This window comes from Mandrillus leucophaeus, unplaced genomic scaffold, assembly GCF_000951045.1.
Source record: "Mandrillus leucophaeus isolate KB7577 unplaced genomic scaffold, Mleu.le_1.0 Scaffold122, whole genome shotgun sequence".
Lineage (NCBI taxonomy): Eukaryota > Metazoa > Chordata > Mammalia > Primates > Cercopithecidae > Mandrillus > Mandrillus leucophaeus.
Genome location: NW_012100543.1, coordinates 2553540 through 2569573, shown reverse-complemented (window position 1 = coordinate 2569573; position 16034 = coordinate 2553540). Strand labels below are relative to the sequence as shown.

The window sequence follows — 16034 nt, the reverse complement described above, 5'->3', positions numbered from 1 at the left end:
GTTTGCAAAGTTCTGTCCCCTGCTTGGCATATACCTACTCAGTCAGAGGCCTGCAGGTAGGACAGAGGGCGTGCAGAATGGATCTTGCTTGGCCAGTGCCTTAGTGTGTGACCTCCAGTTAACTCCGTGAGCAAAGTGGGCCAGACATTCTCACCAGAACACTCTATATATCTCCTTGGGGCATGTCTCTCCCCGCTCCCCATGTGAATGTTAGAGTGATGGCTGGGAAAGTCGCTTGTCGGGAGACTGGAGCATCTCTCCAGGGCCTTCAGAGCTCCTTGTGCCAGGGGACTACAGTTATATTGAATCATTTTCCTAAACAGGAGAGGACTATTCTAGAGAAAAATCTCCTTTACTAAGGTGAGCAAGAAGTTATTAGGCATCCATGTATGATTTCAGATTGTTTCACACATGACTCAAAAAAGGATGTTTTTGTTTAGATGATTGAGTCAAATGCGATAGAGATGATGAATTGGGTAGGAATGCATGCTCTCCCAGTGGCTGGATCTGGATCATTCGCTCTGCTTCCAAAATCTTAATCTCAAAACTAACTTTTTTTTGTTTAATTGCTTATGTGGTCAGGCCTAATTAAAGACTCAAAGCCCCACACAATCTGACACTCTTTTTCTCTTGTGGTGACCATTTCCTTCTCTCTTCTGAGAATCACAGTTAATAACTATTTGTCGAATTAAGGAAGGAAGGAGGAAGTGTGCAGCCTCTAGATCTAGAGCCCCTGGGTTTTCATGCTAGCTCTACAACTTATTAATGTGAAACCTTAAACAAGTTCCCTCTATACTTCAGTTTTCTCAGTGGTAAAATGGGATTTATGGGCGGAAGGGAGTTCTCCTGAGGGCTAAATTAGCTAACACATGTAAAGCACATAAACAGGGCCTTGCACATAGAAAGCGTCAATAAATGTTAACCCTTGTTATTATTCTATCATCTACTCCTCCCTTTCATCTTTACCTCTACCTTAGCACTGGTATTCCTGCTTCTAGGCTCATCTATGGATGGAGCCTTGGTGGATGGGCTGCGGGATGTTCTAGACCATTGACTGCGCACAAGGTACCCTCGAGAGTCTGTCTTGCGCAGTGATGATTCTTGTGATCCCTGTGATGGAAAGAAGAAACCCAAGGGCGTAAAACCCTGTCACCCACTCCTTCTATACAGGTGCCTGCAGAATAGTCATGTCAGGCTGAATATAGCAGCACCCAGTGAGAAGATCCCTGGCCTCATTGACTCTTAACCTGAACTCTTGTGTACTGTTCTAACTCTGGTCAAGTCCTCACTTCTGTTTGGAGCATCTATGTGGGGGTCCATTTGAAAGAGCATCCAAAACCAAGATGCAAACATATTTTTTCACTGTGACTCCTCGTATATGGAACTTAGTATGGTTCACCATTGTTCCTCCCTTTTCCTCACTTCTTCCCTCGAGGATAAGCCTGTTAACTGATGCTGAAATGATATATCCACCGTTTTTTACCAGACTCTAAAGGTGAGGGCAGCTGGTGCCCCACTGAGGTTGCAGGGGGACTCTAAAGCAGCTGCTTAAAAGGAATGGAGCCCTCAAGCTTTCCTTTTAGGAGAAACAAGAATGAAGGAGACCAGGAAGCAGCAAAGTAAAAGAGTTTCTATTTGCCACATTCTTCCCCTCACCCAGATTGTCTGTGGTTCCCCTCCAGAATCAGTAGTGCGATCTCTGCTCACCCTCATCATGGTGATCTGCTGGCCCTGCTCCCACAACAGGCACATGTGAATATAAATACGTATTGTGCGGCAGGGGCCAAGGGCTGTTCCCTCAGCTGCACAAAGGCAGCGTCTACACGACGAGTGACCCCGGAAGGGGCAACATCTCAGCGAGTGATTCGGATTGACTGCACGCCTCATCTGAAAGATTGTGCAGAAAGTGGTCAATGCGATGGCCAGACCCCCTCCCCTCCCTGATTTGAACAAAGATCAGTCTCCTCCCTGTGTAGGCTGAGCAGAGGAGCCTGCTGTGGTTCCACACATTCTAAGTGAACAGTCGGGTATGGATGGAGGGGAAGGCAGGGCCCAACCTCTCCTAGTTCCTTAACTTCCTCATGAGGACATTAGGGATGCCTTAATACAATTCTCAACAGCTTAGTCTTCTCTCCCAGAACTCCCTGCCCCCTAACATTTTCCTTTATGCTCTCTGCTCCTTAATTTCCTCACCTCTGCTACAGAGATCGGCTCACCTGATTGCTCAGACGAACTCCTTGTTTGTCAGATTCCTTTCTTTTTTCTGCTTCTAGACTCTCTTTTGAGGACCTCATTCCGGGCTCATTCTTGACATGGAAACAAAGAATGTTTATTAATTTTTAATCTCAGGGCGTTAGGAACCTTGACTTTAAGAATACAAGGATAAAGAAAACATGGAATTTATTTATTTGCTTATATAAAAAGATATAAACTCTAGACCTTAGTTTCCCCCGTTCTAACAAGAATGAGTAAAAGATAACACATATTTTATTAAAAAGAATTATATAAACAAAATTTAATATAGAAATTTGTTGGTTCATAGATTTGAGATATAAAGCATTTATTGTTTAAAGACTGATAACATGGGAAATATTAGAGAATTGTGAAGTTGTTTATGTAGAATAAGTTTTTTTTTCCTCTGTTACTCTGAAGATTGCTACTTATGAAACTTATTTTTCCTTACCATTTAGAATTCAATTTTTTCTCATTTTCATCATCACTATAGCTCAAATTCTCTGTGGATCTAGCCTCACCAATATTAGTTTGATTTCTAAATATAAGGACCTTAATCTCATACAAATTTATTGAAAGTCATGTCTTCTGTTCCTATCATGTAATTACTCATAGATGTAGAGTGGAAAGGGATTTCTTACCAACAAATTAACAACAGATAGGGAAAACCAAGTAACAGAGCACAAGAAGATAACTCACTTTGTGGAACTCTACTCAAATATTTATGTTTTCATTTTCATTTGGAGGAGATACTTACTGGAGTATTATTTAAACTGTTTTATGATAAGTAAGTGGCCGCAATGTGATCAAGATTAGTGTTATTTATCTGTTTAAGGAGCACAACTTCTAGGTTAGACCAAGGTCCGCTAGAGCACTCTATAGTCATCCATTTAAGCTCTATGTTTTGCAGCAGGAAAAATCTCATCAATGTCAGTTGCATGAGAATGTTAGTTGCATGAGAGAATGGCATAGCTGTACGGCTCCTGAACTAATTTATAATCTTTTCATCAACCCTCACCTTCCTTATACACATACATAGCAGTCACCATAATATCCTCTTACTTCTAATTCCAAATGATATTTTAAATCCAGTTCCTTTTTTCTATCTCAATTATCATTGCGTTGTTCCAGGCCTCTGACCATCCTGGGACTACGTTTTTAGAATATAGCCTTTCGAGCAGGTTTCATGGCCTTAAATCCTCTCCACTTCTAGATCTGTCCACCGTATTTATTTAGAGTAATATTTACAAGATGTAAATCTAGTAATGCTTCAATCCTGGATAAACACTTTCTTCACTTGGTTCGACCAGGAGCCTCATGATGTATTCCTGTGTACCTGCTACTTGCATGCCCTTCACTCTACACTTTATCACTGTGTTCTACTAATACCAAGTTACTTGTATTTGCCTGCATACACTACCCTTATTTCCTTATGGTCTCCTCTTCTCTCTTATGTTCTTCAAAACCCAGCTCCATGTGACCTGGGGGAAGTTCCCAGAGTGAAATATTGCCCTGTGTTGCTTGTGTCTTTTGTATATACTTTTACAGAGCAATGAGCTGTCCTTTGTCTGTTCTGTCTCCTACTAGGTCATGCCTTCTTCAAAGACAGCCACTGTTTTTACCTTTTACTGCTAACATATGAGTATATGCTAAATGAATACTGACTTATTGGAATGATTTGTATACTACATGTTTTAATCTTTTTCTTTTCTGTCTTCATTTTTTAAAAATTTCTCCTTCTTCCCATTTCTCTGCTCTTTCCATTGCCTTTATTCTCTTCCTTCTCTTTTCCTCTACATGAAGCCATTATCTGAAATTATTTGGTTGTTGCAGAGCCTTTGCAGAGGCAAATGATGGACTGATGTCCACATTTCTTCAGCCCCATGGCAAGATTCTAAGACACTCGATTCACTCACCTTTTTCTGTTTGAGAGATGTTTGACTCATTTTTTAACTGTTGAAATTCTTTTGTTGTTATCCAGATTTTTGTCTCCCCAGCTCCATTTCCTGTCACTTCCCTTGTTCAGTCTAGCTTTGCATTTAGAATGTCAAATTTATGACATCATATGTGATTCCATAGTAACAAACTGACTCTGTGAATATGTGATTAACCTGTTCTTAAAAAATAAAAAAAAAATATTTCTTCATTTTGAGTGCATCTGCTCATAGCCATTGTCTTTGTTTTTGGAAATTGATGTCTAAACATTGTTCAGATGTTCAATATGTAGCAATATCAATATTACCACTTCCTTCTTTTTACATCTTTTTAAGCATTTCTCTCCCATTCATTATATTAATCTCATTTGTGGCTGTGTGTTTCCTGGTACTGCCAAAATGAATGGCAAAGTCATTTGTGGATCCAGTCATTTATCCATATTCATTCTGCCAGACAGACTTTGGAGGGCTTCCCTCAGATCTAGAGACTCTCTTTGACAGCTGGGATTTTGTTCTAGACATGGAGTTTAGACTTGAGTTTGAGTTTAGCTTTAGTGTCTCATGTTTCTTTCAATGGCAAAACCTGTTGAGGAAGACACTGACAAAGTCCTTTCCCCATGGCTAGACTCAGTGTAGAATGTTACCTTTGCTGCCCCATCCTTAACCCTTAACCCTGGGCTGCCCCATCCTTAACCCTTTAAACACTAAAGCTAAACTCAAACTCAGGTTTAAACTCCATGTCTAGAACAAAATCTCAGCTGTCAAAAATAGTTTCCAGATCTGAGGAAAGCCCCCCAAAGTCTGGGAGAGTGAACATGGATAAATGATGGGGTCCACAAATGAGTTCGTGATTCATTTTGGCAAGTAACAGGGAACCAGTAGGATTGATATTTGTAAAAAGTAGCCCCTAACTCTGGTTTACAGAATCTAAACATGTTCTTCATTTTAGTTTTCTCCTTTTATCTTCACCCAGGCTTTAGATAGGAGACATGTGCCATGCCAACCTGAGCTGATGAAATCATAAGGGACTGAGGCAGGTTTCTGGCCTGTTTTCATGGGACAAGTTGATAGCTAAGGTTGAATATCGGAAGTTGTTGATGGTTTTAATTTAAGTTATCCAAGGATCTTTTAGTGAGTAAAACATTCAGACTGTAGGTAAGAGTGCCTGGGTTTAAATTATTTCATCTCTCCTCTACTCCCCACTGTACTCCCAACCCCCACCATTCTACCCAAAATTTGTACAGGGGTGTTTTGTTTTTGCATGGTTATGATGTTATTGTTTAATAATTTTTATAAGTTATGTAGACAATCAAAGTTCTAAGTGCTATACATTTCAGAGTAACTTCAGAGAACCTTACCTTCTCTATTAAAATCATACCCTTAAGTACCAAGAGCATCTTTATTCTCTTAATATTCTATGTTTGGGGGCCAGAGCAGCTAACGTGAATTTCATCTCATTGTAATAAGGTGTTTTATTTCTACTATTCAGGATTATAAACTCATTATGGCTTGTTAGCACTCCTTCAAGGGAAGGAGCAAAGGCTTCTGTTATAGGTTTCATGAGCAGGACTTCACTTAGGGAAGCCTAATATACCAAATCTAGAGCTGTGGGCTAGAGTCCCTTCCTCCACAGTCTGGAAGCCTGTGCAAAAGCATGAACTGACCTGAGTCAGAGGTTTTTTCAACTCATACTTCTGCAGACTATACAGGAAGCATAGTGCTGGCGTGTGCTTCTGGTGAGGCCTCAGGAAGCTTCCAATCATGACAGAAGGCAAAGAAGGAGCAAGTGTGTAACATGATGAGAGCAGGAGCAAGAGAGAGAAGGGAGGAGGTCCCAGATTATTTTGAACAATCAGATATCCTGGTAACTCATTACCATGGGAGGGCACCAAGCCATCCATTAGGGATCCACCTCCATGACCCAAACACCTCACACTAGGCCTCACCTCCAACATTGGGAGTCATCTTTTAAGATGAGATTTGGAGGGGACAAATATCCAAACCATATAATAGGTTAAGCATGTTCTTGTTGCAAGACTTAAATTTGCTGCTCCGTCTGCTGCAGCGGCCCATATATTCACGTGCCTTAATTCCTTATTTTAGTTAACTCTGCTCTCAAGCAATCTCCTCAGAGAGGACTTCTCTGACTGTCACTAACAATGGGACCTCAGTTCCTTCATCTTTTAACCCTTACGTCACTTTATTTTCAATCATGACATTTGTTTCAACCTGACTTTGTTTCACAAGACTTTATATGCTTATTGTCTTTTCTGGTCCTGCTGAAGCAAAAGCTACTTGTGAGAAGTGACCTATGTATCTTTTCTACTGCTGCTTTCTTCTTGCCTGGAATAGTTACTGGGAGGTACGTCCATAAATATTTGTTGAATATAAATACACGAATCTTTTAAGAAATGCATTTGCTTAACAGCGATAAGCAGGATACAGAATATTGTGTTAACAGTAGTGGTGGAATTTTTTTTTTTTGAGACAGTGTCTTGCTCTGTCACTCAGGCTGGAGTGCAATGGCATGATCTCGGCTCACTGCAACCTCCACTTCCCAGGTTCAAGCAATTCTCCTGCCTCAGCCTCCCGAGTAACTGGGATTTCAGGCATATACCACCACACCTGGCTAATTTTTGTATCTGACAGAGATGGGGTTTCACCATGTTGGTCAGGCTGGTCTCTAACTCCTGACCTCAGGTGATCCACCCACCTCGGCCTCCCAAAGTGCTGCGAGTACAGGCGTGAGCCACCGCTCCTGGCCATGTGGAAATTTTAAAAAGTCATTTACTTATGCCTTTGAGGAGGACCATGAAGTTAGTGTGTGGGAAGAAAACCCAGAAAAGTGCTGTTTATTTCCTGTCCTTTAAAGCTTTTTTTTCTAGAGATCAGGGGTTCTCAAGCCTGAGAGTGCATCAGAATTACTTTGAGAGGTTGTTAAAGTGACTTTGCAACAGGAGAATGGTTAAACTATGGCACATCCGTACCATGGAAAACTACTCAGCAATGCAGAGGAACAAACTGTTGATACACACAATAACCTGAATGACTCCACAGAGAATTATGCTGAGTAAAAATAAGAGCCAGTCCCCAAGAGTTATATACTATATGATTTCATTTGTATAACATTCTTGAAGTGACGACAATTATAGAATGGAGAACAGGTCAGTGGTTGCCAGCATGAAGAGGTGGGTGAAGTTAAGTGGGTGTAGCTAGAAAAGGGCAAAATGAGAGATCTCTGTGGTGATGGAAAGTCTATATTTTTTATTTGGTTGTATCAGTGTCAACACCTGGGCTGTGATATTGTACTATAGTTTTGTAGAATGTCTAAATTGGGCAAAGGGTAATGGAATCATTCTGTATTTTTTTTTTTTTTTGGCAACTGCCTATGAATCTATAATTATTTGAAAAATTTTTTAAAGTTTAATTAATTTCTTACAAAACACATACACACAAATTTTGGGGCTTTTCCCCCCAGAGTTTCTGATTCAGTAGACCTGGATAGGGCCCAAAGCCTAAATGTGTAACACGTTCCCAGATAAAGCTGATACTGCTGGACTGAACACCACACTTTCCTAATCACTAAGCCAGAGTAATTAGGAATTCTTCATACTCACAGGTAAGCTCTAGCTGGTCCACTGACCCCATGTGAACAACATCAAATAATCCTCTCCCATCTTAAATATCATTTCCTGTAGTAAAGATTAGTGAAACAGTCTCTAGAATGGGTCTGTCAGACTCCAATGCTCAAGACAAAGCCTCATTTTTTTTTTTATTATTATACTTTAAGTTCTAGGGTACATGTGCACAATGTGCAGGTTTGTTACATATGTATACTTGTGCCATGTTGGTGTGCTACACCCATCAACTCCTCAGCACCCTTTTTTTCAATAGGGCCCTGTCTGATTGGCTGGACCATAAGCAGTTCCCAGCAACAGCTGCGTCCTTTTCTGACTTCCTCAGTTGGAAAGGAACTGTCCAAGTTGTAGGTTCACATCCTTGGCTGCACATTAAAATTACCTGAGAGCTTTTAAAAATCCCAGTGCCTGGGATCTTTCCAGGCCACAATCACAGACAAGTTTAATTAGAATCTCTGAGTGTAAGACCCAGGTATCAGTATCATTGGTGTTTGACTGGAGGGCTGAGCCCTAGACTCTCAGTAGAACTTCTAAGGTACCTACCTTCCTTCCTCCCTCTCCCCACATTGCCTTGGGTTCAGTTTCCCAGATTCCACAAAGGGGAGGCAGCACCTGCTCAAGAAGCTGAACTCCCAAGCTAGAAACCCCAGTCTTACATTCCTTTCTCTCCTTTATCTGAGGTTCTTACAAGTTGCTTGTCTTTGTTCTCAGCAGTGTCTCTCAAACACCAGGCACCCTTGCATTCCATTAGCTTTTGCCAGGTCTTCATCTTTTCCAGTGAGCTGTGCAAGAGTCTCCTCACCAACCTCCTCAACTGTACTATTGTGTCCTCCTGAAATCCATCATTATATAGCCACTAAAGAGATCTTTCTAAAACACCAATAGATTCTTTCACTCCCTTATTTAAAACCCTTTGTGGAGAACCTTTTTTTTCCTCTTGGAAACAAATTAGTATGATATCCAAGACTCTCCATGACTGAGTCTTTCTCCCATTCCTTGCCTCCTTTGCAAGCTTCTTATATCTAGATTTCCCCAACAAAACACTTCTTACTGCCTTAAAAAAATCCTGATTTATTGACATATAATTAGCACACCATACGATTCACCTATTTAAAGTGTACAATTCAATGGTTCTTAAAATATTTGTAGTCATGCAACTATAAACGCAGCTGAATTGTAGCATATTTTCAACAGATATAACCCCTAACTTCTCATCCCCTGCCCAGCCCTGAGTAATCATTAATTTGCTTTCTTCATAACCCATTTTACAGATTGATGCATCACTACCCAGTAGAATTCTGAACTTTGGAGCAAGACTGACCTAGGTTTAAATCTTACCTTAGCTAGTCTATATGTTTGAATCATTTAATCCATCCAAACTTCAGTTTTGTTGCCATCAAAATTGGAAAAGTTACATCTACTTCTCATACAGACTGTGAGGATTTTTGACACTATAAGAAGGTGTCTAGCAATAATAGATAGGTGTTATCATTATATTTTAGTGAATTATGAATATAAAAATTTGAAAAAATCATTGCTGTGATCCTATAACCAATAACTAGATACCTCATTGCAGCAGTAACTACACTTTCAGATTTTAGTAAGAATGTGGTCTAATGTGATATTTCAAATCAAGACTGTCTTAGAAAATTTAACATGATTAGCACTGGACTCAATCTAGGTCATGGGGTGGATAGTTTTGGAAATATCAGGCTTAAGATTAGTCAGCATAGGTGCATGATTCCTGAGGCTCACAGAAAGGCTGTAGAGAAGGGGAAAGGGTCACATTTTCTTATGATCTCTACTTGTCACTTAGATCAGCTTGCTGTATTAATTTTGCATGGACATGTAACACATTACCACTAACTTACTGGCTTAAAATAATGTGCATTTATTATCACACAGTTCTGTTAAGTTAAAAGTCTGGGGACGTTCACCTTGATTCTTTGCTTAGAATCTGTTAAAGGTAAAATCAAGGTGTCAGCCATGTTGAGCTGTTACCTGGAGGTTCTGGGGAAGAATCTACTTCCAGTCTCATATGGGTTGTTGGCAGAATTCAGTTTCTTCTGGTTGTAGGACGGAAGTCCAAGTTGCTGGATGTCAACCAGGGAATCACCCTCGGCTCCTAGAGGCCACTCTCAGGCCCTTGCTCTATGGCTGCCTCCATCTCATTAATGGAGAACCTTCCTTGTGCTGAATCCTATCAGTCAGAAAAAAACTCCTTTTAAAGGGCTCAGATAATTAGGTTATGCTCACTGGGATGATCTCTTTTTTATTAACTCAAGATCATCTAATGAGTAAGCTCAATTATATCTACAAAGTCTGTCTTGCCATGTATAATAACATAATCATGGGAGTGATGCCCCGTTGTATTCCCAGGGCAGGGAATTACACAAGGGTGAAGGTCTTTGGAGAGATCATCTTAGAATTTTGTCCTCCACACTTATTTGACTTTGCCTAAGTGAATCCTCAAAATAGGGAATTAAATAAATAAAACTCAGACTTGCAAATTGGTGTCCACCATTATCTGTTTCAGTGCATATGGACTATCTGGGGCTAGTATGGGCACCTGATTTGAAGATATATTCTGTTTTTAAAGGTATCGACTAGGAAATGTAACATGTATGAATGTGTTAGAGCCTGTCACTAAGTCCCCAGGATGTACGTGTGTGGATATTTTTGGAGGAGTTGTGTACTTTCTCCTGCACCTTTCTGAGATCTGTGATTGTTGATGTGGGCATGGAACAGATCTAGGAGCACATTGACACCTCAGAGAAAGTTTACAAACTCAAGATGTCTTCATTGGAATAGTCCTAAAATTAAGTACAAGGATAAAGTCGTATATCCTTCTTAGCTCCTTTCTGTAGAAATGGAAGTGTATTTCATGGTTGAGCTCTAAATATACTAAAGTAACAGTATTAGTTTTGGGGTCAAATAAATTTGAGTTTTAAAACCAACCCTGTTACTAACCACTTGCTTAACATCAGGGAAGTTACTTAACATCGATAAATCTTTTTTTTTATGTCTATGAAATGGGTATTATACCTAGTTGGAGGGTTTTTAGGAAGAAATAAATGAGTAGCACATATAATGTGCTTGGCCCAAAATACTGGTTCATGGTTAGGGTCTATGGTGAGTTGAGTCACGAACAATAATTTGAAGCTGTTCCCATCAGGAGCTGTATTCTATTTCCCATCTTTTGAATCTGGCTCTCTCTTGTGATATGCTTTAACTAATATAATGCAGGGAAAATAACATTATGGGAGTGCTTGAGTCCAGGGCTGCCAAGGCTTGCGGTGACTATCTTCTTGGAATGCTGCTTCCGTGGGGTGGCTTGAAATCTTCATGTTAAGAAAATAAGGACAATAAGAAATAATATTTTTAAGCACATGCTAGACACATTGCATTTTATACTATTTAGTACTTTTTAATCACCAAGCAGTGTAGAGTGAAACAACTTGCCTGAAGTTGCGAAGTGATGGTTGTTTAATCACACTTTCTCTTCTACAGTGGCCCGGTCTTTTATACGTATCTTAACAATAGGCCAGTCTGGAATCCTATGTAATTAATTGGATAGTCAAAAAATTGGATAAATAAAGTTATTATAGTTTCTAAGTATGAGCTTCATCCAATGAGACTGTATCTCTATGTATTCGCCTATTTTCACGCTGCTGATGAGACATTCCCAAGATTGGGTAATTTACAAAGAAAAAGAGGCTTAATGGACTCACCGTTCCATGTGACTAGGAAGGCCTCACAATCATGGCAGAAGGCAAAAGGCACTTCTTACATGGTGGCAGGCAAGAGAGAATGAAAGCCACGTGAAAGGGGAAACCCTTTATAAAACCATCACATCTTGTGAGACTTATTCATTACCAGGAGAACAGTATGTGAAAACCACCCCCATGATTCAATTATCTCCCACCAGGTCCCTCCCACAAGACGTGGGAATTATGGGAGCTACAGTTCAATATGAGATTTGTATGGGGACAGAGCCAAACCCTGTCACTCTAAAAGTCTCTACAGGTCTCAGATCATGACAAAGGAGCAGCTTCTCATAAACTTGGCCCTGCTCATGGTGCATATGCAGAATACTCTTGCCAAACGCTGGTAAGTGAAAATTCCTTGTCCAAAATATCGACTAGAGGTCAATGTGTATCTACTAGCCGCTTCCCAGATGGCAGTTACATCAACATTCCACTCATGTAGGTCAAAGTTGAAAAATACAAGTTCTGGGAAGGTTATCCAGAGAGGCGAGCATGTCTCTCAGAAGTCATCAGCAAAGAAAAAAGTTTTCTTTGAAGTTCATAGTTCTTGAATCAGTCCATCTTGCCCATCCGCATGATTCAGGGGTTACTATGGAGTCAGAGCACCAGAGAACTCTGTCCATGGACACTAGATAGAATGCCTTTGATGGATTGGGAAAAAATTTTTAAAAAGTGAAAAACACTTATACTTTAAGAAAAGAATTTTTAAAAATATCCTGGGGAAGGTAGTCTCAAATGTAAAGATGCTCTATAAAATATAAGGTCTTGAAAAATAAAAGTGCCACTTACTTGCATAGATTAGGGCTCTGGAGTTCAATCTTATCTGTAAAATAGGAATTAAATGCCTGTGCACATCTTGCAGTTTTTTTGTGAAACATGAATGTGGTCATGCAAAGAAAAGCACAAAAGAAGTTCACAGGAAGTTCTTTGTAACACATCCCACCAAAAATCTGCATGATGAACAAAGAAATAGGTCACTTGGAAGATGGCCAAAGGATTTGAAAACTGGGCAGGCTAAGTGGAAATTGATGACCACTTCCTCATAAAGGTAAGGGAGCTTGGTGCCAGTGCAAAATCGATGTCTTGCTCTTTTTAAGAAAATCATGAGGAATTTTTTCCATGTTTTATTAGGCTTAGCCAAAATGGTACATGTTCACCTTTTCCCTCCATCCTGCCTTCAACACTTACTTTAGTAAGTAAAATTAACAAATAACCCCATTTCTCCCATTAGTAACAGCCATAAGTTGGAATGTTCGACACTCGCCAGCATTAACCAAACCCTAATCAACCAAATGCTGTCTGCCACCCCTCGCTTACAATGCTCACCTTTCTTTTCCCACGCCTGTGATAGCTTTCCTGAAAGACATTTGTGTACAGAACTCCTGTCTTTGGTTCACTCTCCCTCACATCATTAATCAACGTGCTATGCCTCATCCAAAGGAGGGAAAATAATCCAGTTTCCTGCTTCACGCCAGCCAGATGAACAGGTGCTAAGTAGGACTTACATAGGCACTTAAGCTGCTGCACCTGGAATCGTGGTGTGTTTATGAGATCGTGTCTTGGATCTCACAGAAGCTGTCTTTGTGTTGACTGGTTCTGTATGATGTCCTCATGATTCTGCTGTCCAGGGTCAGGCCTTAAGTAGAACAATGCAGGAAAATAACTTCTAGCCTAGGTTCTTCAGGAGTTGATCAGTTTGCTAGGAGAACCTATGATCCGAAAGGGACTGTGGGGATGAGGAGACTTTATTAGGTAACTTTTAAGAAAGGAAAATAATCAAACAAATAGGCTCAAGACAGGTTAATCACACCTTGCCTACATTGAAACCAAGGGATTTCTTGTGTGGGGGTGGTCCTTGTAGGAGCTTTCAGGCACCAGGAGCTCCCAGGTGGCGTGTTCACCTCCTTGAGACAGGCAACATGTTGCCAAGAAAAGAAACATCTTCATACTCTGCAGATGTGGCTTTTCATATTAGTGCTGCCACTTCCTATGTGTCTCTGAGAGTTGCTTAGCCCTCACAGCCCATTTCCTCATTTGTAAAATAGGAATGATAATAATAGTGACTTCAGAGAGAGAAAGGAAATGAGGAATGTAAAGGATCAAGCGCAATGCCTGGCACAGGACAGGCACTCAGTAACCATCGTCTTCCCAGGTTCCCTGCCTCCCGATTCACCTGCATAAACATATTTCAGGCACTCTGGGTAGGGTTTTATCTGGACCCTGTGACCACCTAGGGAAGGCCCTGCCCTGAACCGCAGTGCCCCGTGGACGACAGACTGTGTGTCTTGTCTGTTTGTTTTCCTTTGGCCTGTTTTTTTATTTTGGGTCTGTGTGATTTCCTGGCAAAAGCCCCATCAGTGGTGAGAAAATATGTGTGTTTGCTGTTATATTTGAGGAGTGAGCAGCTTGTTCCTAGAGGTCCCCCAACCCCCGATATTGTTGCAAAATGTAGGTCAGCAGTGTCCTCAGTGCAGCACAGCTCAGAGTAGAGTCCCAAGTCTGGACCAGCTTGGATTCTGTATTTTTGGTGATGAAAATGGATAGAATTCACTCTAGTGATGTTTTTCAGTTTTTTAACGTTTGGCTTTGGCATCAATGACCTTCATTTTCTTTTCCACTTAGTTCCTTTGGCTTCCCACTTCTTCCTGTCCAGTAACATTTTAAAAAGCTTGCTTTTGCTCCTGTGTTTCTGTTTCTGTGGCCAGGACCACCATCCTCCCAATCAATAGTTCAGGAAAGATCCCAAATTAATCACAGATTGCTGCATTTTCCTCCCTGTCACATCCTGTTTCTCTCTAGCATCTTTTGGCTTGAATTCCTTAATACCAGTAAAAATCAGCCACACAGCCGCATCACGTGTCCAGTGTCTTACCGTGGGCCCTTCCGTGGCACCTGTGCATTCTCTGTCCTAAGCCCCAGGCCTGCCAAGTTATAATTACTTGTTCTTATGTTTTTCTTTTCCACTAATCTGTGAATGCCTTTCAAGGACAGAGCCTATGCATTATTCATCTCTGCATCCCCAGTGTTTAATACAGTGTTTGAACAAAATGTTTCCTGAATGAATAAAAGAATGAATAAAAAATCGTGTGTTCCCAATTAGAAAGACTTTCTGTGCCGTAGGGTAGACAAGGGTTTGAGGAGGCACTTTCTAGGACAATAAAATGAGACTACCAATACTATCTCCATCGACCCTGGGCTCTAATGAGACTATGCCTATTTGAATTTTTCCAACTTTCAGCCAAAGCACAATCAGTAATTGATTAGTCTCCTTTAGAGTTTGGCAGAGGATATTCTAAGTAAATATAGGTATGAGTGCTGCCATTATGACCCAGGAATACCTACAACTTCACGTGTCCAAAACTGGACTTACTGTCTACCTTCAAAATCTTTTCTTTGTCCTCTGTTTCTTATTCCAGTGAGCTCTGTTACCTGAGCAGGACTGGAGAGGCATGCAAAGCCTCTCCTGGCTCCACCATGAAACTGTTCATTTGGTCACTGAGTTCTACTGGTTCATCTTCTGTAATGTTTCTTGACTCTGCACCCTCCTCCTGCTCACTGTCTAATTCCTGCCCTTCTCGCTTCTGATACAAACTTCTACACCAGGTGCACTGACTTCCCCAAGCCGAGGAAGTAATCACTTCTTATTTTAGGCCACAACTGCGCTGAGAGTAAAAATCTCTACTGATAAGATGTTTCATGTATTTGTTTAAATATGTTTGTCTCTACTAGACCATTAACTGAGAACAGGATTATGTTCATTCAATAAATAAATAATACAGGGTTGAATATAATTTGAAATTAAATTATAAAAAGGAATTCTTAGATTTTTAAAACTCAGATTCATCAATTGTTTATATTTTATTCCACTTAATTTCTCTGTCTCTTTTTTCTTTCTTCCTCTTACATAGATGCTTTTTTTTCCTAATTTGTGAACAAATTGTACTCAATGTGCCCTTTTATTCATAAATAGTTCAGTGTGCATTTACTAAACAAGGATGCTCTCTTACATAACCATAGTGTAGCTATCACAAACTTGAAACTTAACATTGATATAATATTATTATCTAATCTATGGTCTCTATTCACATTTCGCAACTGCTTCAACATAAGGTAATTTAAAGTTATTATTTTCCCTGTTTAGGATCAAATCCAGGATCATATGTTGCCTTTAGTTTTCATCTCTTTAGTCTTCTATCACTGGTATATTTCTTCAGCCTTTCTTTGTGTTTTTGACCTTGATTTTTTTTTTCTTTTTTTGAGACAGAGTCTCTCTTGGTCGCCCATGCTGGAGTGCAGTGGCACAATCATGGCTTACTGCAGCCTTGACCTTTCAGGCACAGGTGATCCTCCCACCTCAGCCTCCCGAGTAACTGAGACTACAGGCATGTGCCACCATGTCCAGCTAATTTTTGTACTTTTTGTAAAGATGAGGATTTTCACCATGTTTTCTTGAACTCCTGGGC

The 16034-nt window shown here is 40.3% G+C and overlaps 1 protein-coding gene across 1 annotated transcript in view; it reads right to left on the bottom strand.

The window, feature by feature from the left end:
* The window catches only part of LOC105533091 (cytosolic 5'-nucleotidase 1B-like), a 46734-nt gene extending 42461 nt beyond the window's left edge, over positions 1-4273 (bottom strand). Inside the window, exons 1-4 of the mRNA XM_011971449.1 lie at positions 4149-4273; positions 2217-2306; positions 1708-1887; positions 967-1110 (exon numbers count right to left, since the gene is read on the bottom strand). Of these exons, the coding sequence (XP_011826839.1) occupies positions 967-1110; positions 1708-1887; positions 2217-2306; positions 4149-4178 (444 nt within the window). The 5' untranslated portion in view covers positions 4179-4273. The remainder of the gene's footprint in view (positions 1-966; positions 1111-1707; positions 1888-2216; positions 2307-4148) is intronic.
* Positions 4274-16034: the final 11761 nt, after the last annotated feature.